Raw genomic sequence first — 27433 nt, 5'->3', positions numbered from 1 at the left:
TGCAAGGAAAAGCTTCGAACTGGTATCACTGAACACCACGCAGAGGAAAGAAACTGTTCTGGAAGCTTGTGGCTGTTCAACCACTGTCACCACGTGCCGTGGGGCTCTGAGCTGGCACCACAGCATCCAGCCCCTCGCTGCCCCGAAGGGCTCCTGCTGCTTCGCCCGCGCGGGAGCCGTCAGACACCGCGGCGGGAGCCGGCCTTGTCTGCGGGTGACCCTGGCCACCACAACCCGGCCGTGCCTAACCCGCCGGGCCACGGCATTTCTGGGGGCAGGCTGCCGAAGGGACATCCCTCCCTCTCCTGGCTGCCCTGCTCTGGGGACAGCCACCAGCCAGGCCAGCGCGGAGCAGGGGCTGCGGAGCTGGGGGCTCTGGTCTGTGCAGAGAAGAACTGGGGGAAGTGGGTAGCGGACCAGGTCCACCACAGCCTGAGCTGGGCCTCAAGCCACGGGGACCCCTCCCTTAATGTCCCCTCCTGGCAGCGCACCCTGTGCAACGCCCTGGGCTGGGGTCAGGAGCACCCAGCACGATTTCCAACTGCAGGGCAGGCTTTCTCCAGTTAGACCCAGCAGATACTGGTGGGAAAAGACGTCATCTTCCAAGCGCTTAAAAGTGCATAAAATCAAAGCACTCGCCTGCCAAAACTTTTTGCGGATGGAATCCAGTCGTTTGGGACTGGGAGTCTCTTGTAGCTGGATGTCCCAGCTTAGCAGATGCTTCCTCTTCATCTTTGGGATGAATTTGGCTGGTCAGGGCCAACGCAAGACCTGGCAGGGTGCGGGGAGCTGCGTGCTGAGCATCGGGCACGTCACCCAGCTCCTTCGGGCAGGAGACTCGTCTGGGACTGAGCGCCCACGCTGCCACCAGACCCCGGGGCTGCCTGAGCCCAGGCCCTGACCTTCAGACTGGGCTGTCAGAAAACTTCAGCCATCCAAAGGCAGATGCTTCTGAGAAACCTCAGCTGCTAACTACCTGCAGGTGAGCTACCAAAAACCCCCTGGGAGGTCAGGGGTGTTGCTGTGTACCCAGCACCCTGCCCTTGCCAGCCCCAGCCGTGCCTGCCTGCGGCAGCTGAGCAGCCCCGAAGAGCACATCAGCTGTCCTGACATGGCTTCTAGCCCTGGTTTTTCAATTCATAAGGAGCTAAACACATAAAGAAAATTGCTCAGGACCTAAATAATAAGCAAAATACGTAGCAGCAGCAAATACATTTCACAGTTTGCTGTTACTGTAATTCTTTTTCTCTCGTTCGCACTGGTACCACACACTCTCTGTGTGACAGTCTTTGGACAGGAATTCCTGCTGCGTGTGTTTAAAGCAGCTTTTTAAGTCTGTAAACACAGTAATTTAGTTTAAACTAATCTTGGAATTAATAGTTGCATCTAAAGAGAACAACTAGCTATACTATAATACAATTTTTTTTCTGAAAAAGAGAATAATTGAAATAGCTGAAACCAGTGGGCTGAGTCAAACATACACACATAACCCTTTCAATATTTTAAATTTAGCTGTAGCAAGAAAGACTTGCTCATGGATTATTGGTTTCCTTTGGTGATTCTGTGTGGTAAGGTGGTGTTTTAGCAAATATTGTATCACTTGACTTTTGTAAGCAGCAGCTACAAAGTGGTTAGTGCTCTCTAGGCCTGGCTGTAGGCTGGGCATTGCTTTTTAGGTGGACCAGCTTTCACTGTTCCTTGTTAGGTCAGACAAAGGTCTTGCTCTGTAACACCTCGGCCATAGCAGACCGGTGGGTGTCTTGAAGCCAGCTCTGTGTGCAGGTACCGGTTTCCCCATTACTCAGCCGCTACCAGCTCAAGGACATTATGGAGGGAGGCTGTGCAGCATTGACCTCCTCAGCTGATGGAGGGACGCTCCCCGCTGGTGTGTACAGACACAACAGCCTTGAACTCCGAGCGAGGGCCTCAGCCCGAAACCTGCCTGTTCCGAGTGAGACAGGCTCTGGACCACAAGTTCAGTGTGCCAAACCCTAGCCCAGTCCGTCGGGAGCTTGTGGGGACCACTGTGCCATGTGGTGTGGTAGCCCACGCATAGCTGGAATATTTTGGATGTAAACTTGGAGGGCAACTGGAATCTAAAATCATTGGGCCTTGTGCTCTGACTCATCTATGATCCCTTTTTAGACCTGCCCTGGAGTCAATGCCCATTCATTGCGCCGTGCCAGCCTGTGGTTCACGTACTGAGCGAGGTCTTTTCTCAAGCTCTGCTGTAAATCTCTTTCAGCAAAGGCCAGATCGCAGGGTCAGCTTGTTGCCTCGTGGCTTTGTTTAAGCTCAGGATGGCTACGAGCCACCACTTAGCAGGCAAATGCACCGGTCTACTGTCAGCGACTGCCACCAGAAAGCCCTTGCAGGATGGCTGATGGGGCCTAAAAGAGCTTCCCCTGCCAGACAGCTCCTCCTGGCCCTGCAGCAAAGCCCTCCCTTTCCGTCTCACGCTGCTTTGCCGCGGCAGGAGCCTACGGCCTTGGGAAGACTTGCATCCATAATTCATGGGCCCCAGACATCTGGCTCGGAGTCAAGAGCGCTGCCAGCAGAGCCACGCAGGCGTATTTTGCAGGTAATTGCTCTGTCCCTTTCTGTCTCTGCACGGCCACTCTCCCGGGCGCTCAGGTCTCCTATCTCACCTCTTCTACGACACCCTCCTCAACCTCTTTGCCAGGGTGACTGCGGGCACTGGATACCATACCTTTGAAGCTTTTTTCCATTATGTATGTGTTCTGACGTCTATCCATCCCACAAGCACCTGCATAAAAATGATATATAATGGAAAACAAATAAATATTTATGTAAATTGGATTGCTTTGACTACTGAGCAGCATATATTCTTTCCTCTAAATTGTACATCAAGGCCCTCATTTAGGGAGGCTCTCAAGCACATCCTCAGCTGTAAGCACGCACTCAGCTTCAGTGGGGATTCTGTGCACGCCTAAAATTATGCATATGCTTAAGAGCTTCCCTGCAAAGGAGGGCTTTCCTGAAGCAGGGTACTGCTCATTACCAAGAACAGCTATCCATCAGGAGAACAGAAAAAAAAAAAAAATCATCTGCCAATATGTTCATTACTGAAACACTGGGCTGGATTAGTAAAAGAAGCCTAAAACATATCCTTTCAAATTTGAGTCTGCAGGTTATGTCGCATTACTCTGTGACTAATTCTAAGCTTTGTTTCATTTATGGATATACGTTATTTAATTCACAGCCTTAGATTCTAAGGTGTGTACAGTCTTTCTAAATTACCTAGTGTGACTTTGCTTATACATTTGCACAGTGCAATAACTGATGTGACCGTAGTCCCCAGGCGACTACAGCGGTCTGAAAACGCAGCAGCTGAGAGCAGGGAGCTGATGACAGCAAAAACTTCTGCCTTACGCAGCTCCATAAGAACTTGCTGTTCCCTACAGAAGCAGAGAGAAGGGGATGGGAACCTTTTCTGGTTTTGCTACTGCACATTATCCTACATACCAATCAAAAGGACAATCTAATGTAAGCCTTTAAATCTTTTTAACTATAGAGTCTGATATTTCTTATTGACTAGCAAAATCAACACAAATTTGGTTACTGAGATAGAAATGTCTTTGTGGCTTATGGGACTCCCAAGTGAGTAACTAAGTTCTGCTGGCAAAAGAGCCCTGCAAACAGCGTGTCCCAGGGGTCTCCCAGCTATCTGTCCTTGCGTGTCCTCTGGTCTCTACAGGAAAAGCTGTCACCACCACTGGCCATGCCATACCAGTCCCTTCTTCACAGCAGCGTTGGTTGTTGGCTTAATAAGGAAAATCACCAAATTAGACAATAAATGTGTTACTGGCACATCAAAGACAACCCCCTTTGCTCTGACTCTCAGTGTGTCCATTCCTGAGCACAGGAAAAGGGCTGGTGGTGCACGACTGGCTCTCTGCGATGGGGGCCTTTCCTTTCTGGCCAAGAGCGCCCCCCCCCCAAAACTGCTTGAGCACCTTCTGCTTTGTTTTCCACCACTCATCCTGAGCCAATTCCCAGGGTCACCCCTGAAAGAAGATGCAGAGGGCAAGGCTGACTGAGCAGTTTGGGCGTAGTGGGGAAGCTCTTTCACATAAGCTGTGTGCTTTTTTCCTGGCCTGTATTCTGCTAGGGCAGAGTCCTGAGTGAAGAGGATGGAGCTAATTCATCCCTTGGCTCCCATCCACAGGGCTGGTGCTCTCTTTCCCAGCAGTGGTGCTCCCAAAGACCATCCCTGGTGATCACAGTCCTCCTGCCAGGGCAGGAGCAGGAATGCCCAAGCAGTATTTGGATCAGCTTCGCAGGCAAACGCATAGGGTGCCACCGGCAGGAAGCAACCCACGCCACGCAGAGCAAGGCTGGCATCTAACAAGCTGGTGAGCACACAACTGGGGCTCAACTGGGGGAAGGTGGGCCGGACCCACAAAGAGAGAGCAGCGGCAGGGAAGTAAAGGACACGCAGGCTGAGCCATGGGGAGGTGCATTGGGCACAGCATGGCTCATGTAGCGCAACAGCAAACCAGGAGGAGCCTCTGGTTTCAGAAGACTGGGATGAATGACTTTGCTCAGGACCACGATCTAGTCCTTCCCAGTAACCGTAAAATATTGACCAGCCGTGTCGGAGTTAGAGACAAAGCAAGCAGCAAAAAGCACAGGAGTGATCCTGTAGGACAGTGTCCTCATAACTGCTGGGGGTTAATGAGATGGTTAGAATAAGGACCACGGAGAAGTGACTTATCAAAACAGAGGTTGCCCAGGGAATGGTTACTTGTGCTCGTTGCACAGTCCACCCTTGCACAAGAATTTTGCCATCTGTTCTGAGCATCCTCATCAGATCCATGTTCCCATTGCGACTGTGAAGCACCTGAGCAAAGGCTGGAGCCTTGGGGCTGCTGTGAAGACGCAGCAATATCAGCCGGCACTTTTGGTGGCTCGGAAGGGAAGGAGTTCACCTTCTGAGCATGTTTCGTTAGCTCAGCTCCATGTGAGCTCCTGCCAGTCCCACTGGAAATGTCGGGCCCATCTGGGAAGGCTTGTGCAGCAGCAGGGATCACTGTGCCTGCTCTGAGCAAGCCCAGGCTTGCTGCGAGACCCTCCCGAGGGCAGGCTGCTGTGTTAATACGGAGTTCGTCTGAGCAAACCTGACTTCTGGTTCTGGCCCGGGTAACAGGCGGTTCTGGCCCGGGTAACAGGCAGGTCTGGCCCAGGCTGAGCTGCAAAACAGCACCTTGCCATGCTCGAGCTCACTTCTCACTTACTCCAGTGTAGCTGCAGAAAGCTGGGAATCCTTCCTACGGGAGGATGGCTAAGAAAAGGTGGGATACAGCTGCTAGGAAAGACACTGGTAGGGTTGGTGCTGCCTTGGGGGGGCTCAACCCCTCAAAGCCCTTCCCAATCTATTCCCTGTAATTCTGCCTTTAGTCTCCTTTTATGTCTGCTGTAATTCTGTGGGGTTTATGACCCATTTTTGTGTATTCACTGCATTCCTCTGGAGGTGAAATGAATGACAGATAAATTATTTTTTAAACTGCAAAAGTAGTTACTGTGGAAAAGCCCTGAACAGGACAGGTGTCTGGCACTTCAGGAAAGCCGAGGTTTAAGTTTGAAGCTAAATTGTCCACTGGGGTGAAATCACACTCGCTGCTTGAAATGTTTTTCCACACCTCTTGGCTTTGGGAAAAATGCAAAGTCAGCTCTGAATCAAACTTTGTGGCTTTGGTGCTCTGGAATAAGTGCAGCGTTGAGTCACTCAGGACGTGCCACAAATCACACTTCAGCCTCTGCATTGAGGACTACTCTTAGAAAAACATTACAGATAAAACCATTTTTGTCTGCAGCCCGCTGTGCCCGGCACTCCAGCTAATGAGCATAACAACCTTCTCTGAACTCAGTAGGTGGTTTAGGACTTTTGACTTGCTTGGAATAGGAGCTGGAAGCTGGACTCTGCGATTGCTTAATGCAGACTGGACTGAAGCAAGACAGATTAGTCACAGGGCAAACAATTCCAGCTCTGCAACAAGAGACAGCAAACAGAAAATGCAAAGACAAGCCATTCCTTGAAACTAGCAGGACTAGGCTGTATTGAGCAGGTAGTGACACACAGCAAAGGTGACAAAGCCGCCTCTTCTTGGCACCACAGATTCCTCAAACTCTGACCTCACAAGCACGCATCCATCAGAATTACTTGTGCGAATGTGCTCATCGCTAGACTCTGACTCCATTTAACAGACATGATTATCTCTCTGACACAGTCTGATATTTAAAGCTCACAAGCCAATGTGCCAGCAGTGAAAATACAGGCTTTGTTCTGCTCCTTGCGTTTCCCAGTTGGAAAGAACACAAACGTGGCAATGACACCCTGCAAAACAGGCAAAATACCTGCAGTCTGGTAAGAGCCACTCTGTGTGTATGTGCAGTGGATACACACAGGTACACTTTTATAGAGAGAGAGTATATCTGCATAGACATGCGTACACGTACGCAAGACATGATTTTCTGCACAATTTCTTCCTGTGAGGCTCAAAGAGAGCCCCGCTGATATCAGAGGGAACATACACATTGACGTAGAGAGGGGTTACATTGGGTCCTCCGTTAAAACTGAAGAGTTTTTCTTAGCATCATGTACAGCAGCCTCTGGCCATCTGACCCGCGCTCTTCCCAGGAAGCTGGTGCTGGATCAGGCAGATTCACTCTCACATTCCCATGCCGCGTTTGCTCCATCTCGTTGATCCGTGCTGCTGTGGCAGTGTGTAGGGCATGACTCTGAAATGAGGGCCATGGTGGACTCTGAAATGGGCTGTTCCTTTGGCCCTGAGCCCCCTCGGTACGAGCAGCCCTTTCTCTGCTCCCTCAGAGAACATCTTTCTTTCTTTTCCTTTCCAAATGAAACATCTGAGGAATGACCCCTGGCTGAGCAAAGGCCAATGATGCCAACGGTGAGCAATCAAAAGGTGTTGTCCAAGGCTGGAAAAGAGCAGCCTGCAAGAGTGAGGAGAGTGAAGAGAGGTTAATGAAAGCACCCCTGTGCCTGTTACTGGGGGATTGCCTTTACGAGACACACAAGCAAATAGAAGTACATGGTGTTTCCAGCAAGCATTCTGCTGAGCCTCTTTTAGACGCAGATATAGAGACACATTGCTTGGAAGTGAGGAGCTGTGGTGCCAAGCACACAGAAGAAGGCATGATACCACCGGGCAGCTGAGCAGTAGTGCTCTGCTTCTGCTAGCAACAGCCTCCTGGCTCCTCCTGAGCTGCCAGCCTCTGCTCCTGAGTAAGGCAGCATCTTCTCCTTGGGAGCAGCTGCTTCTCCTGCTCTCCCTGAGAGCAAAGGGGAGTCTAAGCCTGGATCCAGTGGGTATCGAGAAGCAAAGTTTTCCCCATCAGAAGAGTCCCTGAATCCTTACACCCAGTCTGAGCACATCCATGACCCTGAAAAGTGATGATATGCTGCAGTTCAAGATACAAAAGGTGCCAGCCTGGGGCAGGTCTGGACAGCATCCAACTTTGAGCACACTGTTTGATCAGAAATGCATTTCATAGGTCCAAAAAAAAAAAAAAAATTAAGAAAACTCCTTATGTTTGCAGGTTTTAGAAGAGGAATGTCCAAGTTAATTTTCACATGGATTGCCTTTCCCCTCAATTATAATTCATACTTAGGACCCTTGCAATTTCTAAGAAGCCTACAGACCTTCTTCTGAGCCTGATGCTCTTTCTCATCTGGTTGGTGCAGAGAGGCTGCCCTTCGGGACCCCTGCCTCGGCCGGAGGAGTCGCTGAACTGGGGAGGTGACCAGAAGAGCTGAGGGCTTTCCATCCGTTACGAACTGCTCTCCAATTTCCCTCCAAGTCCTGTTCCCTGCCTCCCGCTCACGCACACGTCTGCTCTCTATAACAGCTCGTGGGGTCACAACAGAGGAGTTGGCCACTGCTGTTTTAACTCCTTCTAACTGCTTCCAGCCGTGCACAACGCCGGGCTGCTGTTCCAACACACGAGCTGGAGCATGTGTGTCATAAAAACGGAGGCTAATAGCGGGACGGGAAGGCACCTCTTCAGCTCTTCCGTACTGCCATGCGTGACGCAGCTGAAAGGTCAAGATCCCCTACGTGACCGTATTAGGCTTCACTTATATTTTATGTTTACAATTCAAAATGGAAGTTTTTCGCTTTCTTCTGAAATTTGCACATATAAGTGTAATCTGCAGCTTTTATTGCACAAAAGTAATACCATGGAATGAAAACATTTTAGTTCCGTGTACAAATGGCCTTGATCTCAGCAAGAATCCAACATTATGGAAGTTACCATGAGTAAACATTAATTTTGGTACTGAAAAGGAAGGGAAAAAAACAAAACTCATTTTTATCAGTTAGTGAAAATGAAATTTTGAAAGAAACAAAGAAAAAAAAAAAAAGAGGAAAAAAGAATGTGTGATGTAAAATCCATGGAAAAAATTGTGACTGTTTTGCTGGAGACCGCTTAGCTAAAGTGTTTATCACTTCTGTGTCATTCCTACTGCAAAGGCATTTAGTGTCGCTTCTGCTAGTAAAATAAACTGTGTGACGCAGGACAGATGTGGCACACAGGGAGTTCAGGACAGCGCAAGATAAAAACAAAGCAAGCTAGTGAGCAAAGCAGTAAAATGGTAAAAGGAAAATTAACTTGATTTGAGGAGCGTTTGGAAATCCTCAGCACCCCCAGCTCTCCGTGTTACGCACAGATAAGCACCACAGCGGTTCTGCAGCTTCTTATACGGGAGGAACCGTTAGTGTTGATAATGACAGCAAAGGTTTTGCATTGAAGCTTGACAGGTTTGTGATTTTCCTGATGCAGGGAGGACTTGATCTTTGGAGCAAGGCATGGTGTGTGACCAAAAGAGCAGTGACAAGATGCAGTGTCTGGTGGTGCCCTACGGTAATTCCTTTGCCGTGTGAGCTGTGAGATAGTTGACATCAAAAATCCCATAATACCACTTAATATTGCACTTTCCCCTGTACTGCAAATTTTCAGTAAGATATTAGTAATCCCAGCAAAGGAAAGGGCAAATGCTTTCTGCCACTGACAAGCTAAACCCCAAGTGCTCAGATAGGAAATCAAACAGCATCCAAAGCACTAAATCTGGATAGGTTTTGAGATAAGAGCTCCTAAAGAACCCAGTTAAAACTGAAGCCAGGGAGAATAAACTTGGAGAGGGCAATTAAACTTCACTCTTGGCTTGTTTGCACTGGCTGGTCATTCAAAATTGCCTGAAAAATGGCCACTGCATGATTAACTGGGAGATAACAGGGTTTATCACACACTCCAGCTCCCGCAGAGGCTCCACAGTTTTATCAAGATGCCAGTGTTTAGGGCTAAACTTTATTAAGTATGAAAGAAAAAAAAATCCCAAATTTGAATTTTAATGTTCTAAATTAGTCCTTTAGAAACCACTTATTGAGTAGATGATAGTGATTCAACAGAGCAATCTAGGAAGGGAGACTAGAATGAGTATCATCGACTCTGCTTTCTCAGTCTGTGGTTTGTGGTAAGGAAACTTTTCAATTCGCCATCTTTCACTACTGGCAATTCTGATTGTGAAATAAAGACGACACCAATATCCTTCATTATTGTTAATGCCTTTATGAAAGGCTGGTTTGGATTTGGAATTGCTCTAAAGTCTACTAAAGTGATTAAATGGTTTAAAAATTACTGACCTAGTTCATTCAGATAGCTGTAGGGTCTCCAGTCTGCAGTTTCTCTGTCAAGGATTTTGTTACTGAGCTGTTCAAAAAGTATGATAATGGGTTAATGCTGAAATAAACAGACAGTTCCCACCCAAGACTTCAGCCCAATGATGTCACAAATAAAAAAGGGAGATGACTGTTACCTCGGCCTCACCATTGCAGTTCTTTGTCTGTACAAATTTGACAGTTGTTCACTAGCATTAGGGAAAATCACAAAGGAAAGTCACTTCACCAAGCAATGAGCACAAGCATGCTGGAAACGACGGGATTTCCTTCAGTAACGGGTACTCACAACTCGAATGCCTGTGTATGTGGAGTGACATGCTGGCAGTTTCAAAACTACTAATGAAGATGGATGGATCAAAACCACCTACGTAAGCATGCAGATAGGAGCTGTGTGGAACAAAGAGGATTTGCTAATACACCTGTATTTAGTTAAAAGAGATGTGACGGCTACGAGATTTCTCTCAATTCAAGGAAAAGAACATTGGCAATAACGAAGCATAAAGCCCCGTGCAGATCTGCCAGCAGAAGCGAGAGGAGTCCAGGACTGCCATCCAGATGCTGCTGCTGGAAAAACACCTCTTGCAGCGCGGCAGCTGGGACCCTCCGTGTGCCCAGGGCTGGGGAGGGGCGGCCGGGCACAGTACGTCTGGAGAAGGCTGCTGTGGTATTGAGCACGTGTGTCAATACCCGCTCGATTATCCTGCCATTTGGAGAAGCCTCACTTGAGCCAGGTAATGCTTAAGCCCAACGTCAAGAGGCAAACACAGAGCCTGCCTGAGGGATGGGGATTTTGGGGACCTGGAGTGAGCGCACTGGAGCATCTCTTAGGGCAGCCAGCGAAAGGGCTGTTGGGGGTGCACAGCTCCGCTAGGCTGGGGCACCACAGCAAAAGCGGCTCCACAAAGCACATGGGGATCAGGTGAGTCCCAGCAAGGAGGGTCTGTGAATCACTGTAGTTGCTAAAGCTGCTGAGTTTTCCACCTCGGCATTTTTCCCTCGAAAGCCACACCTGCTGGAAGTACAGCTGGTCCTGAGGAAGTGCAGATCAAGAGCAAATCCCAACCCCGTTTCTGGAAAATTAAAGTTATGAAGCCTGTGTCTGCTTCCAAACTAGAAAGCCTCCTGCCTCTGTTTCAGAGAGTTCAGCTCTGCTGTTTTACTGCATTAACAAGCAAATGCTTAACAATAAAGGAGGTTAAAATTGAAATAAAGTACTCAAAATTACCACATTTCGTTTTCCCTCATCTCTCATCAATTTTTGCTTCGCTTTCATAATGGGTTTTAAGACCTGGAACAAGAAAAGCCCCACTGATGTGTTGAAGTCTACTGGGATATAAAATCCCAGCTGGCACCCGGCACCTACAGCCAGACCCCAGAGGCATTTTTCCACCTACCTTCAAAGCCCTATTTAACAGCCTTCGGTGCCACAGACACCCCACTTCAGGGTGCAGCAGCCCCGCATTGTCCCTGTGTCTGCAGAGCACCCGCTGTCCCCAGACCCTGGGGATGGCTTTGCAGGGAGCCCAGAGTCTGGGTTTCGTCCTGCAAATAGGACTTGCTCTGCCCCAGTGCTCCTGGAAACCCCTGACAGTGCACGGGCCACCTCGGGGAAGCGGGACACGGCCCTGTGCTCTCAGGACATTAGTCCCACGTGTCTGCTGGGTGCACGGTCACAAGTAAGTTTACGTTGTGCTACCAGCCCAGGAGCCCAGTGAAGGGCGAGGTGCACTGTGCAGGGTGCTGTGCAAAGAGACACGCTGGCCCAAAGCCCGTTTTGGAGAGGTTTCCTTAAAGGAAACACAGCCAGATGGGGAGGGGTAAAAGGGCTGTCCCATGGAGCAGCTGGGGATGCTGTAACGGGGACACAATCTCAGGGGCAGGGCAGTCACCAAGCAAAACAGTTTAGCCAGCCAAAGAGTACACCATGACCCACAAGGAATAACCATGGGAGGTGGAGAAATGCAGCAGGAAGAAGAAGTCCTGGACCAAGAGAGGGGAGGAGGGGCTGGGGCTGGGAAGCCATGCAGCTCCTCTGCCCCTTGGTTTAGGTAGTGGGGAGAGCTTGGGGTCAGGAAATCTCCTCTGGCAAAAGTTCCTCTACAAATAGGGCAATGGGGGTCAGCAGGATACTCCCAGCCAGCCAGCCATTCTTGTGTGAGCTTCCCCAAAGCTGGGTGACTGAGGATAAAGCTGCAGAGCTCTGCAGCCTCTCCCTTATCTCCAGGGAAAGCATCTGCGAATACTCCTCTCTACCGGGAGCATCACATTTAGGACAACTACGCTGTATATTACAAACTGCGCATTGACATGTAGAAGCTTTTATCTGATTGCAGAACCTGGGTTTCATTTGGGTGAAGATTTGTAACAACCAGAGGCAAACCCTTGCCCTCATTGACTGTTGATTGAATTCCATCGATTCAGGATGCAGAAAGTGGTCTGATGTGTTTTCACACCAAGTGTAATCTGCCCTGGCTTAAACAGACAGAGGAGAAACCACGGTGCAAGCACTGCACAGAGATACAGGAGACAGCACGGCCAGAAAATGCTGTGCACGCACGCACGCACACACACACGTTGGGCCTCGCTGCAAGCAGCAGCACGGTAGTTTCAGAGCTATTCAGCTGAAGCTTTTACACAAATAGGTTTCATCATTTTGCAAAGCATCTAACTGTGCTCCAACTGGGCTGAACTCCAGCCTGGAAGAAAGATTCAGGACACACAATAGTGCAAATACACTGACCCCACACACACACAGAGATGTGTGTGTATATATATGCATATATAGCCATATATATAAAAGTATACACAAAGACACACAGAGACAAAGACAGATTAATGCCAGCCTGCTGAAAGCAGCCCGTTTCAAATCCATCTGAAAGTCAGGCTCTGGTTGAAAGAGACCCTGCTGCTGAGCCACCAGCACTGACCTTGGAAGAGGCATTAATTCAGGGCGGCTCTGTGCCCTGTGCTGTGCGGGCAGTGGAGCCAGATGATCACAACGGTCCCTTGTGGCCCCACAGCCCATGAATCTCACATCAGACAGCACCAGCACCACAGTGATGGCTCTATCTAGTGCCTCATCCTGTTCCTTCTCATTTTCCGTCTCCATATATTCCCACTAAGGTGACATGTGTCATCAGCTCATTAGGCACCTTTGCACCAGCCGCTCTCCTCAAGGACATGTCCAGAGCAGAGAGAAAGTTGATAAAGCTCTTTCCTGCAATATTTCCTGAGCAATCCTTGCCCGAGAGCAGTGGCTGTGACTGCACATCCTTGCTCCCGGCACGGACTGTGCATCTGGCGGCTCCCAGACGACAACACAGGAGTCGTTTCGTTATCATTCAGCAGCTCCCTGTACTCCCCCAACCCTGGGAACACAAACCCTGACAGCAGATACACGGTGCGGGCAGCTGGGGCAGTCGGAGCAAACAAGCAACAGCAAGCGAGGAAGAGCAGATCGGTCTGTAAGGGGGTCGCAGGGGAAGCCGATGCTCCCGGCGCCGCGCTCGGCCTGGGTACATCAGCACGGCCCCACTGTCACTTTTCATCAGCGGAGCCCACGGCTTCTGTCTTCATTTCAAAACTTGCAGCAGTGACACGAATGCTGATTCTCAGTCCAGCTGCGCCGCTTAGATCCCGTTTATTAAAGTCTTGGGGTTTCTATTAAAAGCCATGTTGTTGCAGGATTTATAAATCAGCTCACAAACCTAAAATTTGGCATGAAGAGCTGTGGGCTAGAATTGATTTTTTAAAATTAAATGATTTGGGGACATTTCTAAGTTTTTCAGAACGCAGTAATTATGAAGAAATGTGATTATGGCTGTCTCTTTGTGCTACTATAATTTCTTAACTTTTTTTTTTGAGATAGAAGATACTTCAATTTTTAGTGTGAAGCAAATTGCTTTTCTGGAGGAAAAAATACTTCATAGTAAATGTATCCACTAAAAATCCTAGCTCGTAATTTTAACAATTTGGTTAAAACTATCTCGTATCTGGTGACTTTTCCTTTAAGATCAGTGAAGTACTAGCATGAATAAAGCAAAGTCATTATCTGCCCCTCTGAAATACCTGGATAGATCACAGTGGCAAGCTGATTAAAGAAGTCCATGGTGATTAGGCAAAGAAGTGCTGGCAGGAACTCCATCATACCTTTATCCTCCAGCAGAGCATTTGATAAGAGTTTTGCCATTAATTTCCCTGACTACTGACTCCAGGTTTCCACGGTCCAAGCCCGTGTTTCTCAGTTTTAGATGGCCAACCTGAACACTCTGCAGCGACTCTGTATTTGCAGTCTTCCTTTTTCTTGGGCAAGTTGCAGTCCAAGGGACTTTAATGATGCTTTCTGTGGTTGAATTCCTTTTTATTAGCTGGGTGACATCCAGTCAGACCATTTCCAGTGACCTCTGTTTTGCAGTTTCTAATTTTATGTGAAGTCTTTGGTAGAATTTAGAACTTCCTTTAATAGATGTGACTCTACTGGCTTTAAATCTAACAGCAATTGATTTTTATGATGTCTGTAGAAACCAGCAACGCCTGGACTCTAGCTGTGATGCTGTTCTCCTTTGGTAGGGAGTGAGGGTGAAATTAAGAGCTCTGCAAAGGTGCAAGGTGAGAATCCTCCATCTGCTTGTGACAGACCAGTGCAGCAGCCTCATGCTTTATAGTGAGTATTCTTCACAAACTCTTGCAGCCTTTTGTAAAGGTGAGATATTCCTACATTCACGTGGGATTCAAAAACTCAAATACAGAGCTGGCACTGAAGCGCTGGGAGTGGTTCTGTGACTTGTCCCAGTGAACTCCCTCTGACCAAAACAGGTCCTCAGCATCTGAAAATCTGGTCGTTGTCGTTAACTCAAGCAATGAGAGCCCAGAAGTGAAGGCACAGGTATGGAGGTAACTGTGTGTCTCTGTCTGCTTTGGAAAATCTTGGTGCAGTAATTCTGTGGCGCAATTCCTCTTGAGTTCATGTGTGACACTCCTCGGTGACTCGCAGCATTGTTCTTACTTGCTGCCGCGCATGCCATAAGAATAAAGGCCAAACCTACTTGTAGGAGCTGATAAGCAAATTTTGGCTTCACTTAAACTGATAGTAAAATATCTGTTGACCTCAGTGGGACCAGCATTTCACCCAAGCCGGCTTGGCAAGCTCACTCACATGGGAAGAGCATTTACTTGAAGCAAGGTGCTGGCAGTTCAAAATTTGCACTGAGATGCAGGAGCCTCCTCCTTAACCAGAGGTGCAAAGCCATTCTCCTGGACCTTGCACAGAGACAAAGCTCAGCCCTACAAACTCTGGTGGCAGCTGGAGCAGGCTTTAGGGCCACAAGGCTAGGAGAGCTTTGATCACGGAGTCCCTGCGTCCAGCCACCTTTTACTGCAAACACCCAGGCACATAACCACTTCGATAGCTGATCAAGCTCCATTTTAACAGTAATCAGATTTCTTTGTCCCATTAATCTTACTGGGAAGCTATTCCAAAATCTCATGGATCTGATGTTAGAAATCTAATTTCCAGCTTTGATGCATTCATGGCCAGTTCATCCTCATTTGTTCGTGTGCCAGCTCTGTCATCTAACTTAAATAGCTCTTCTCCCTCCTAGTGTTTACCTCGTCGTATTTATAGATGGCAATCATACTCCCTCTCAGCATTCATTTTGCTAGATAAATGAAGCCAAGCCTTTTTTTAGTCTCTTCTCCCGCACTCCCCCTTATCCTCCCACTTGCTTTTGCCTGCATGTGTTCCAGTCTGAGCGCTCCAATGGCACAACTAACCAGTCCTGTACACACCAGGAGGATTTTAATGCCCCCAGTGGTACTTGTCTCTCAGCAACTTCAAAGTTTTTACCTTCAGGACATGCGTAGAGTCCTGAGCAGGGGCCAAATGCCTGTCTGGCGGAGGTGAGATACCTTCCCCCTGGGCCTAGAAGACACAAGGGAAGGCTTGGCACTGCTCCCTCCCTGTGAAGACAGATCTGTCTCACAAACCACGGTCCTCAGTGCAGTGCCGGACCTTTCAGCTTCTACTATCAGCCACCCTGGCCCACCTTGCTTCCCTAGTGAAGCACCCACTGTGTTCACCGAGAACAGCAGCAGGGTCAGTGAACGCAGCCAGCGGCGCAGGGCTGGGAGAGGAAGGCAGAGAGAGCAGGAAGGACAACAGAAAGAGCGTACAGTTGGGTGAGGAAAGCGAATAGCAAAATCGATATGACAAAAAACCAGAACAGATAGTGGAGTGGAGAGAACAGCGAGGGAAGAGGAGAGAGAAGGCAAAATAGGACACAGAAAGAGCCAACAGGACCAGAGGGGCAGGGGGAGCACGCGTGAGAGAAAGCCTTCTCAAACTGGAGCGGGGCTGCATCTCCCTGTTGCCCTGTCTTTGTACCTCTGCCCAAGCTGTCTGTCTGAACCAAGGGCTAGAGGAATGGCTCCAGCCCATCGCCTCCAGGCATGATCTCCTTTGAGCACAGGGAGGATAATACATCCAGGGCTCTGGCTCAGCAGTTCAGAGATTCTTCTGCCATTTTTTTTTTTCATTTTGCATCTGTGCTGGTTCCTTTGTGACCCCAGCTGGCACTATAAAGAAATGAATCCTCCAAGTACAACTTGTGCACATTTCCCTGCAGAAAGAGGGAACGGCACCAGACAAACCGATTTGGAAATGAATCTCGTTAAGGCAGCCATTAGAAGCTTTATATGCTCTTTTGTCTTACTTGGCTGGAGAACTGCACAGACAGAAGCAGTGTATTTTTGGCCATCCTCAGCTATTCAGTACTGCAAAGCATTCTCATGAATAAGTAGATGGTGGGAGATCTAAAGGAAATATCAGGCCATATATTTTGATAAGTGCCCTGAAAATACCAGATCCGTTGGTTTTTTTCTTTTTGGAATATCAGGACAACCTGCTGACTGACTGCTGATAGCCAGTACTGCAGCAGGGTGAGCAGCTTCCCGGCTAGTCCAAATGCTTCGCTTGGGTTTTAAACCTGTTCGGCAGCTTAGTATTTGAAGTAGCTCTGTGACAAGATGGCACTGCAGGCTGGGAAACCAGGGTAGGTGCTTGCTTTGACCTTTTCTGAATTCATTTAAATTACTGCAACGGGATTAGCGGTCCGGACCCACGATCACGGCGTTCATCCTAGATTTGGCATTATGAGCGTTTGCACTTTCAATTTTGGGAGCAAAACTGCATGATGCAAGGGGATCATCTACGCTGGAAAACATATTTACACATCTGTCTAAACTTTTCTCTGAGAAATCTCTGGAGCCAGCCTTTTTTTTTACATTTTAATGAGATTTTCTTTTAATAACCAAGAAATGACTTACAGGAGCACATGTAGAAATATTTTTGAATACCCTGTCTTGTACAATAGTGTCTTTTTTGCATTAATCTTGTTCCATAGCTTTCCAGTTAGCAGAGCTACATTTGGGTTAAGGTGACACAGCCTACAAGTACCATCATTTTTAAAGCTGACAACCTTGATGAAATCAACTGCATTTCCTTTTTCCTCTGCTCCCTACCTTTTGGCCCACCTTGGCTTATTGAGGCTCTAAAGCAAGAGCTGTCTTGCCATTTACCATATCCAAATTTACTGCTAAAGTGGTGAATTGAGCAATAGTGTTGTCCGTGAATGGTCCCAGGGAATCAATAGCAACATGTGAGTAAGGTACTCGTGGATGATGGAGCAATACAGTCTGAACAGCTCTGCTGGAGAGCCATAAGTTACAGCAGAGCTCTCAGAATTCCCCTGGACAAGAGCAGTGCTCCGAAGCACCCTAGATACCTTCTTGCATCTATCTACTCGTCTGTGTCACCAGGAAATTTGTGTGTCTACCAATCTGGGAAACAACGACATAGCAAAGTTAGATTACTGACTTAGTGCTTCATTGATTTACTTTTGTTATATTAATGGATAATTACAATTATCTAGTTATTTATCTTTTCTGAGAAGCAAACATACCTTATAGTTGCTAAGACACCAAGCCTTATTGACCCAGACAGGCATGTGCTGAAATTCCAGTTACCATGCACGGAGCTTATGAAGGCACACAGAGGGGAAAGCAGAGCTTTTTTGTCTGTTAGAGCTGCGGTGTCAGGAGCGGCTACACTGGCTTTTTAAATAATGCTGGCAGACAACGAGATCCAACAGGCATTGCTTTGGTTGATTTCCTTGAACTGATAAGAACATTGCTACAGAGGGGTGGGATAATATCTACCTTACTGGAGCTGTTTCCATCCAGATTACTGGTAAAGAAGCGTGAAGTCACACCACATGAGAGAGTGTGGTAGCTTGGATTGGAAAAGCAATGTACACTGCCGCTACCTTGAGATATATCTGGGAAGAGAACAAGTCAGCACAAAATACTTTGGAAGCCGTAATGATTCTTAAATGGAAAACATGCTAGAGACAATCTAGTTTAGAAAACTTTGTTAGAGTACTGGCTGTTATAAAACATCTGCAGATGAAATCTATCCTGCGTTATCATGGTGTGAAACTCTTGACTATTAGCATTAAATATAAGACAAAAAAAGCAAAATATTTAATTAATACAGTGTTATCTTTTTGAGAATCTTAAAAAAGTAATTCCTGATAGTCCAGCTGCTTTGCAGGTGAGGGAAGAAATGCAGAACTCAGGAAAGGCGTGGTCTGCAACGCAGTTTCTTGCTTAGTTTGAAAACGTGTAAGAGCTACTGATGAGAATAACGCTTGTAATCAAGAAACAATTAACTAAAACTTTTTTGTCACAAAAAAGGTAGCTAATGTTAGAAATTAAGGTGCTGTAACCGTACCAAGGAGTCCAAAACTTTTTACACAACTTTTTGTGCAAAGGCTTAGAAAAAAAGAAAGCTGCAGCACTGAAAGGCAACCTTGGGCAGTTACATTGGTATGCTTAGAGGCATTTTAACCATTTCCTCACTTCCGTTTACAAACACACTTACCAAACAAAATAATTTACCAAAAAGGCATCGTATTTACACTGGCAGTTCCAATGAAAACATCAATCCCAATCAGTTTCCAGCTCAATAACAAATTGACAAATATTTCAAAGTACCATCAGAACAAAGGATGAAAAATTTAAACCAAAGCAGCATCATTTAAACAGCCAAGCCCTGCAAGAAGTAAATGAACAGGTTTGAATTAACCACGGGCCTAAATTGTAGGCAGAAAGGTTAGTTATAGGAAACACTTCACACGGAAAGGGTGGCTGCTTGTCCCCATCACCAGCGATCTGTAGTGAAGGCTGGCAGCAGACGGCTGAGGAAGGACAAGGACCTGGCTGGCACTGTCTGTGGGAGGGGGCACCCAGTCACCATCAGCCATCTCTCCCTGCCCTCTGCCTTGGCATTCCTGTGAACATGCACTTTGCTTTGCTGACATCTTGTGGAGATCTAGATTCAGCTGAATTTACTGCAAATTACCCTGTTTCAAACAAGGGGTTTTATCCGCAGGGTGTCTGTTACACAAGTGCTGTGGCACACGGCTGGGAGAGGACACCGCGCTCGCATATCTGCTCGAGCGCTCATTTTCTGCTGAAACATGCAGAGCAATTTTTGAGGTCAGCTCTGCTTTGTCGTCAAGGCAGAGCTTTTTAGTTTTAGCTATTTTTGGACGTTGATGCTAAGAAAGTGTATCTCAGATCAGGATGCGCTTCCAGAACTAAAGGCTTTGCATTTAACTTCTTTCAGCTAGCCACTGCCCAGCAGAGCAGCCAGGCTGCCAGGCTTTTGCCATGTCCCTGAACTATAACTCTGTGATATTTGCAGTAGAATTAACAAGAAACAGATAGCTCTTGGGGTCTGCAAATGAGACCTGGGGCTGGAACCCAAACATCATGATCAGCGTATGCCCGTGACAAACACAGCTGCTCCCATGCAGCCTTGAAGCTGCTCATGAGGGCTTGGCGGCTCACCAGGGGAGCGGAGCTCATCCACCCTTCTCACAACCTGCGGTCCCAGTTAAATATAGACACTTGAATCCATGTCTTTCTGCTTTGTAGGTGAGTGTTGACGGCTGAGTCACACCAGCTCTCAGCTCTGCCTTCCCCTTCCCTTATCTGTCATGCCCCCGCTCAGCTGTGGGCAAGAAGGACCAGCTCGGAGGAGAAGAGGCACAGTCCACTGCCTTTGCTGCGAGATAAGAGGGCACATACCCACGGTTGCTGTGAGCCAGCTGACACATTATGAGTTCACACCCAGCTTATCTGGCCATGGCTTATTTTGTGCACCTGAAATGAGCCGAAAGAAAAGTCTACCAGACTGCCCTACTACTTAGCCCAGTGCTGAATTAATGAACCTGAGGCTCGTGCACAAGTCTGCATCACCAGAAATCTTTTCTTCCTTCATTGCATGCAGCACCATATACTCAGAATTACTCCTTCTACACAGTTCCATTTGGTCGATACTTAAGTACCCACCCAGGCTGATTTACCTTGATAGCACAGTCCATTTTCTACACATTTATTCATGAAGCTCTTATAACTGCTGGCTGGAAATACATCAAATTCAAATCTAATGCTATCCCAGGTGGAAAAAAAAAAAACAACACAAAACCCACAACGCACTAAACCCCCTCTCTACCCAAAGATGATAGTTTTATTCTGCTCTGAAGAGTAAGCAAAGACTTAAACGCCTAGAAGAAAGGGAATGATTTAAATTAAAACAAAACCAACACCCCCACCCCCCTCAAGGTTATGCTAACACTGACAGAGGGAGATCAGTCCTGTGAAGGGATCCACGACGGCAGAGTCCCGCAGTGAGCCCCTCAAGCCTGAGGCTGCACTCCAGTGGCAGACCCATGAGGCTGGATGAAGGCCAGAACCCTCTATCATGCGAGAGACTGAGCTTCTGCTCCCAGCCGGGGCTGTGGGGTGAGGCAAAGAGCACCAGTCTCCACCCTGCAGCGGCAGCAGGACAGTGTCTTGTGGAAACTGGGCACAAGGCCAACCATGAAAAAGGGGAATAAGCAAGCACCCTGCAGTAAACACAAACCCAGATATCTCAAGCTGCAAAATGGAACAGTTTTACTGTGGTTTTTGTTTTTTTCTTTTTGTGTGGATCTTCTCCACCCATACAGAGCGTTAGTGGGGTGGCTGGAGACTCCAAGCAGGAGGGTTCATTCTGCCACCTCCCACTACACATCATCTGCAGATCGTTTCTGTAAATGTCTTGTCTAGGCTGCAGGATCCATGACACTCTATTTGTATCGAGCTTTGCTTAGGTTTTGGCTCTCAGCGTAGTTTTCATCCATATCAGAAAGTTTGTTAAGACCTTGGTAAGACCTCAGGCACCACTTCAGCCCATAACCAACTCTTTGTGAAAGCCCTGAAAAGAAATCTCTGTTGCTTTCCAGCACTACTGCATAGTTTTCCCTTCTGTCCCCATCTCCTTGAATTAAACAATCTGCACTTTAAAACCTTTTGTTGGAGGCAATGTACTGTTCCCATGCTGGGGAGCACCGTTTTGATTTCAGGCTTATTTGGGAAAGTCTGCTCTCAGATCCACGTGCTGTGGTTAAGCTCTCCCAGCATGGACAGTTTTCTTTCTCACTGGCTGCTGGGCAGAGCGTGTGTTTTGCTGCCACATCCTTCATCCACAAATGCAAAAGAGCCTAAGTGCTGCCCAGGGGGTTCCCCTTCCTTATAATCTCTCTCACACATATGCATGGATTATCAGCGACAGAAGAGCTGAAGATGTAAAGACCAAAACCATCCTCCAAAACCAAATTAATGTGCTGGAAGAAAGTACTGCCTCCAGGAGCTAGGGACCTCTATATGTGACTCTATTCAGAAACAACAACAGCAGGACCCTAACAAGAGTGAACACGAGAAACAACAGCAGTGGTGATCCAGGTTAGCCATAATATTACGACCAATGCTGGGCTGGATACTGCAGTCATCATTCAGGTGGAATTCCTGCCGAAGTCCATGGGTTTACATGGGATTATATTAACGGGGCAAGTACATCTGCATAGTATTCTGCCCTGAATCCACATACAAAACTCCAGGTGAAGGTTGAAATCCTGGTTACCTCTATGTAATACTGCTACTGTCCTTCAGCGTCCTCTGCAACGCACAAAAGCACACACGCCCTCATATAAACGCGTGTTTTTCTTGCCATCCAGCCATGCTATGAGTCTCTATTTCTCATCTGTGATCTTGCCGCAGTATCAATCTCCCCATCTTCTGCTGGGGACGATGCACATCAGCACCTTTCACTGTCTGCTCTATGGAAGTGAAAGGCTGAAAACATCATTGGCAAAGCCAAAGTTGGGAAGGTTACGGGTGGATAGAAAGTTTCAGCAGGAGAAGGTACTGGAGGACAGTCAGAATGGGACAGGGAGCTTTCAGAAGCCCTTGTCTAGAATTTGTAAATGCCCTTCTAAAACAACAACCAAAACCTGAAAGAATGCTGATACCTGCAGACAATTTATAATGAGATGAAGATGGAGCAGTGTGATTTCTAACTTCTTAGTCTTCCTCTGCAAGCTCAGACAGCAGAGTTTTTCAAGGGAGAGGCAGGAAGAAAACTGTTCTTGTGACCTCCAGAAAGAGATGGCTGACCCCACTCAGCTGCAGCTTCCTGAGTGAGAAAATTTATATTGCTACAAGGACTGCACAAAGGAAGAAAGAAGAAAGAAAAGGACCAGTCTTGGCATCCCCATCACTGACTGAGATGAACAGGAAGGAAACATCATCCAATTTCTTTCTAGAGAAGCCCATACAACACCACCGACCTGGTGCTGTTCAGGATTCAAGGACCTGGTACTTCAGGTTTTTTACAAACTGAGCTGACACAGAGCAGCAATGCCACAGGGCAAGAATTAAATTCTCTGTCATTGCCCAAGGACCAGAAGGGACCCCAGGCTCAATGCAGCTGAAGGATGGGATCCCTCAGATATTTATGATGCGTCCACGAATTCAGCCCTCCCCAAAATACTTTTTTTCCTCAAGTACTCAAGTATGTGGCATCAGGAGCTCTGGGGTAGCTGGCTGCACCTGAAAGAGATGTGAAGAACATTGTATAGGGACATGCAATGTCCACAAAGAGTTAATCTGCAAGGACAGTCCTGGGCTACCAACGTCTTCAAACATTAACAGCTTTCTCTCTGTGGCTGAGGAGGAAAGTCATCTGTCTATGTTAACTTCAAAGGATGAGAGTATCCTTTCTCAGCATTAGCCTTTTTTTCAGACTTCTTGCAAAGTGTCAGGCTGGGATTCCATCAGGTCGATTGGGAGGTCTCCATTCATGGCAAAATATGGAGAAAAAACAACTTAGGGATATTTTTTCCCTTGTCTGAAAGGAGAAGCTCAGTTACTCCAGTTGGGAACTCCCAGCCTCTCCTTATTTTGAAATTTGTAAGTTGTGCCTCTCAAGCATGCTGGGTTACACATACATTAACTAGAAAAGCACAGAAATAAATGAAGTGTAGCAGGCTTTGTAAATAAATGGATAAAGTGCCAATACGAAAGAAATGGATCACTGAAAAGTTCAGAACATTTTTCCATGCCAGCGGCTGTGATCTGCTCTCTTGGAACTCGGAGCCTGGCTGCTGCTGCGACGTGCCACAGTTGTCTTCTGCATGTTCACGGTCTGGCACTTCAAATGATGTTGAAATGACAAATTTCAGGCCAAATTGTGCTGGCAACTAGCCAAGAATCAGACAAGCCCTCTCTGGCAACACTTTCATACATTTCTTTCCCAAATGGGCAGCCTAAGCAAAGCCTGCAAAGCTAAAATTCAAAAATAAGAGGCAAAGGGAGGAGGTTCAAGGCTGATTTTTTCCCCCCATCTTATAGCTGTCAGAAGAAGGAATGTTCTGAGTGGTCTAAATATGAGTGTAGGCAACGGTCTTCAGCAGACAGCCCCTGATGTGTGATATGCCACCGCAGGAAACCATGCCCCTGATACGAGGACTGAAGCCATGGTGCCATGAGAGAAGGTCCTCGATTAAGTCCCAGCTGCAGCCAGGCAGCCATATGGTGGCTCGGAGGGAGAGGCTCCTTCTGGGTGCATCCTGGGCAGGGAAGTCCAGGACGAAGCTTCCAGCCACGTCACCCCGAGACAGCACAGAAGCAAAGTCAGAGCCAGCAACGGGTGTCTGGGCCTCACGCATCTAGACTAGAAAGGTGAAAGAAAAAGGCAATGCAGGACTGGGAAAGCAGAGCTGCTAGGCCAACTTCTGCCTGTTTCAGGAGCCTGGATTTACTTGGACTTAGAGTTTTAGCCATTTAAAGGGAAGTGAAGAAGCAAAGTGCAGTCAGAAGGCAGCAAACCCTGAGGAGATCCCCACTAGAGAGATCAGAGGAAACAAGAAGAAAGTAAAGCCATCTCCTGTCTGGCGTCCTATCTGGTGTTGGTCATAGAGGAATGAAGAAGAACGACAGCAGTGAAAAGGCGATCACATCTTCCAAAGTTTAGCCAATCTGTTGAGAAATCTGTCCTCCATGGCAGCAGCAGAATATAGAGAGAAGCAGGGAATGTGATCCCAGTGTGACTTTTTTTTTGATCTTGGAGAGCCTTCCTCTTCCTCTCTCCTGCTTTCATCAGCTCCTGCGAAGAAAATTCCCACCAGCTGTCCAGACGACGGGGATTGGTCTGCCCACAGAAGAAAGTCACAACGAATAGGACACCTCAAATCACAAACTACAACATAGACAAAAATAAATGATCGACCCAGTCAGTCCCATTCCTCAAGCAAAAAAGTCTTCTTCCAGAGGGTTCACAGAGGGAAAACTTCTCTGCGCTGAATCGGAATGCAGCGGATTTAAAAAAACGGAGTTGATGTATTCCATGAACCATATTTCTTGCCTAGGCATATCCTGTACTGTGTTAAGTGAACTTTCATATATAAAGCAGCTTAAATCAGTTTTAAGTAATAATTGCTTTCCTGTCCCTGCTAAGCGTTAAAAGATCATGGTATTCAGGGGAAGAACAGAAGTGTCGTTATTTTTGAGGCTCAAGAACACATGTTATAGATCACAGAAGCTTACATTTCCCCAGCATACAGGAATATGAGTCTGTATTTGATTAACATAAAAAGACCCTTACCAGAAAGTGAGTAATCTGTATTAGTCATCCTCATGGCTGGAGTATAAGATACACTTGGCATGTCATGGCCCTTCTCCTTCTGTTTCCGTCGATACCACACAAATAGTGCCAGCAAGACCATAATAATTAGAAGGAGAATAATAATTCCAATGATTGCGCCCACTGAGTGCCTCTCTGATCCAAGAGCAGGGCTAATTTTAGTATAGGGGTTTAATTCTTCCATCATAAGAGCCGCTGTTAAAAGTAATTCATAACACACTGTAAATTGAATCATGCATTTACTTTTTGAAATACCATTTTTTTAAAGCAAGTACATCAGTGGAGGGGGAGAGAGAGAAAGAGAGGGAGAGAGAGATATTTCACAGATCGAATTTTCACTGTACCTTGATCACATCGGATTCCTTTGAAGCCTGGACTGCAGTAGCAAGTACCTGTGACATGGTCACATGTAGCATTATTCATGCATTCACACAGTTGTTTGCAACCATAACCAAATGTTCCTGGTGAGCACTCTGGGAAGCCAAAGACAAAGAATTCTAATTTTTGTGGGGAACGGGTGGGTGAAAAGCTTGTCATGGAAAATTCAGTAGAAAAGTCTCCCTGGTTTCAGTGTCTCTAGGCTAATGCCCTAGTGTTAGATTGTTATTATTTTAAAGCAGGAGATGGATGTGTTTCATGTACAGCCTGGGGTGTTACCTATTAAGCTGAAACTTTCTGGTAAAGTCAAACAAGACTTCACGAGGATGAAACTGATAATGCTTACAGAGACTTTAAAATATATATTACAGGTGTACAGAATTTAACAGGGCATGGGCCCAGAACCTGTAGACAACATCTTGAAAAAGCACAGAATTCTCCACCAACTCCGCATATTTTTTGTCACGGGGGTAGCTGCAAAGAAAACTTCATACGAACACAATAGACTGTTACTAAACAAATCCCTCCTGCTTTCATACTGACCCCTACTAGTGCTGGAAGATGAATATGACATTGTAGGTGGAATTATAGAATTGAGCATCTAAATGGTTTGAGTTGCTCTGCTTCTGTATTAGGATCCCTAATACAGAAGGGATTTCTATCCCGTCTTTGTATCTCTATCAAAGACAAAATGATTGAGTGTCCAGCTGAGAAATTTATTTGCACAATTACCATGATGGGCTATCACAATAAATCTGCAGGCAGCTTGCTATGCTTCTTGAGGCACGGCTCAGTAATAAATTGAAAGAAACAACTGCTGTCGCATCCTACTTATTTCTATGGAGAAGACGCGTTATTGAACGCCTCTACATTTACTGTGGTTCTTTATAGACTGTTTTAAGATGCGACTTCTTGTGTGTCACTGGAGATGTTTTGCATAGCATGACGATACTTCCCCAATGTTTTCCAATCAATGCTTATTCTGCTGTTAACCTATAGCCTGCTTAAAAGGAGTAAGGCTGAAATCTTTGGACTGCACCACAGAAACGATGTCTGCACTTAGGCACTTCATCTGCATTGTTGTGCGACTGCCCATTCAGCAGGATTTTGAGAAGGAAGGAGTCTTAATGAAGAGATACTTTTAGATTAAATAGTAGAAACCCAAATAAATAAATACATTCGTAGTCGGATAGAAAAGAAAGCCTCAGGCTTTGTACAGAGGTCAAATTATAAACGCAGCTCCTTGTATAAAATCTGCTATATTGCAGTTCTACTGTGGAACTTTTTAGTTTAATTATTTCATTTATGGTTGCAGTAAGTCGCAGTAAGTTGGCCACTTAGAGAGTTACAGTGGTGCCATACGTAATCCCCACAGGCGCATGGAAATTTGGTCCCGAGATACCTGCTTTGCTGAAAGCAAGTATGTGAAAAAAGAAAAGGTGTTCATGAATTTAGTTGTAGGTACACATATTTTCATAAAGATCCATGCAGTCAGCTACAGTTAAGAAGCTTTCACTTGCTAATCTAGCAGGAATGTTACTATATTACCTTACTGCCAAAAAAAAGGAGCAAACCCCTGTGGAATTAATGCCTTGGTAAGGTGAGATGGATTTCACCCTGCGTTTAGAATCCAAGCAAGTGTGTGAGAATTTTCTTTTGATTTACTATACTGGACAAACAAGTAATTATTCAACTGCAGTACATACAGTTTCCACTACCCTAATTCTTTGTTCTTAAAAGAAGCCGTTTGGCACGGCGTGCTAAATATGCCAGCAAGACATTGACAACAATTACTGTAGGATATGCCAGTACCCTTGCAAGGTAATTGAAGTTCATTGTTAAACACTTGCTCACTACTCAAGTTAAACACAGATCCTTCCAAAAATGGCAAGCAACTTTTATTCCTTGATCTGTTTTCATTGTAAAGATGAACCTCTATTTCGTCCACATCTACAGCATAATAACTTGCACAAGAAAGCCCCAATATTCCTCGGAAGGCAGAGAGCAGCAAGGACTTCTTTCTTTTAACCCTTCTGTCTTCCTTCATGCCTGGGGAAACCTGGTGCTGCTGCTCTCAACAACGCTAGCAAGGCACGATGCAGCTTGTGTTCTTTTATTAATTAGGTAGCAGTATTTCGGGAAGGCTGCATCCAGTCAGCACTGAGAGCAGTGACTTGCTTTTATCTCAGCTAAGTTAAGGCTGGGAATGGAAAGGCCTGATTTGCAGAGGATTCGCTGTATTTCTTTA

General features: G+C 46.7%; 1 protein-coding gene across 3 annotated transcripts in view; it reads right to left on the bottom strand.

Annotated features, from left to right (window-relative positions):
• The window catches only part of MEGF11 (multiple EGF like domains 11), a 207708-nt gene that overhangs the window by 4730 nt on the left and 175545 nt on the right, over positions 1-27433 (bottom strand). For 2 of the 3 annotated variants that reach the window (XM_086471922.1, XM_086471923.1), the window contains 5 exons: positions 25152-25280; positions 24769-25002; positions 17937-18055; positions 9687-9753; positions 2711-2767 (listed from right to left, as the gene is read on the bottom strand). In XM_086471922.1, coding sequence (XP_086328048.1) covers positions 2711-2767; positions 9687-9753; positions 17937-18055; positions 24769-25002; positions 25152-25280 — 606 coding nt within the window. The remainder of the gene's footprint in view (positions 1-2710; positions 2768-9686; positions 9754-17936; positions 18056-24768; positions 25003-25151; positions 25281-27433) is intronic. The other variant, XM_086471924.1, reaches the window with a different exon arrangement.

Source organism: Leptosomus discolor, chromosome 11 (assembly GCF_034619465.1).
Source record: "Leptosomus discolor isolate bLepDis1 chromosome 11, bLepDis1.hap2, whole genome shotgun sequence".
Taxonomy (NCBI): Eukaryota; Metazoa; Chordata; class Aves; order Leptosomiformes; family Leptosomidae; genus Leptosomus; species Leptosomus discolor.
Note: the sequence above shows the minus strand (reverse complement) of the source record. Positions and strands in the feature narration are given on the sequence as shown.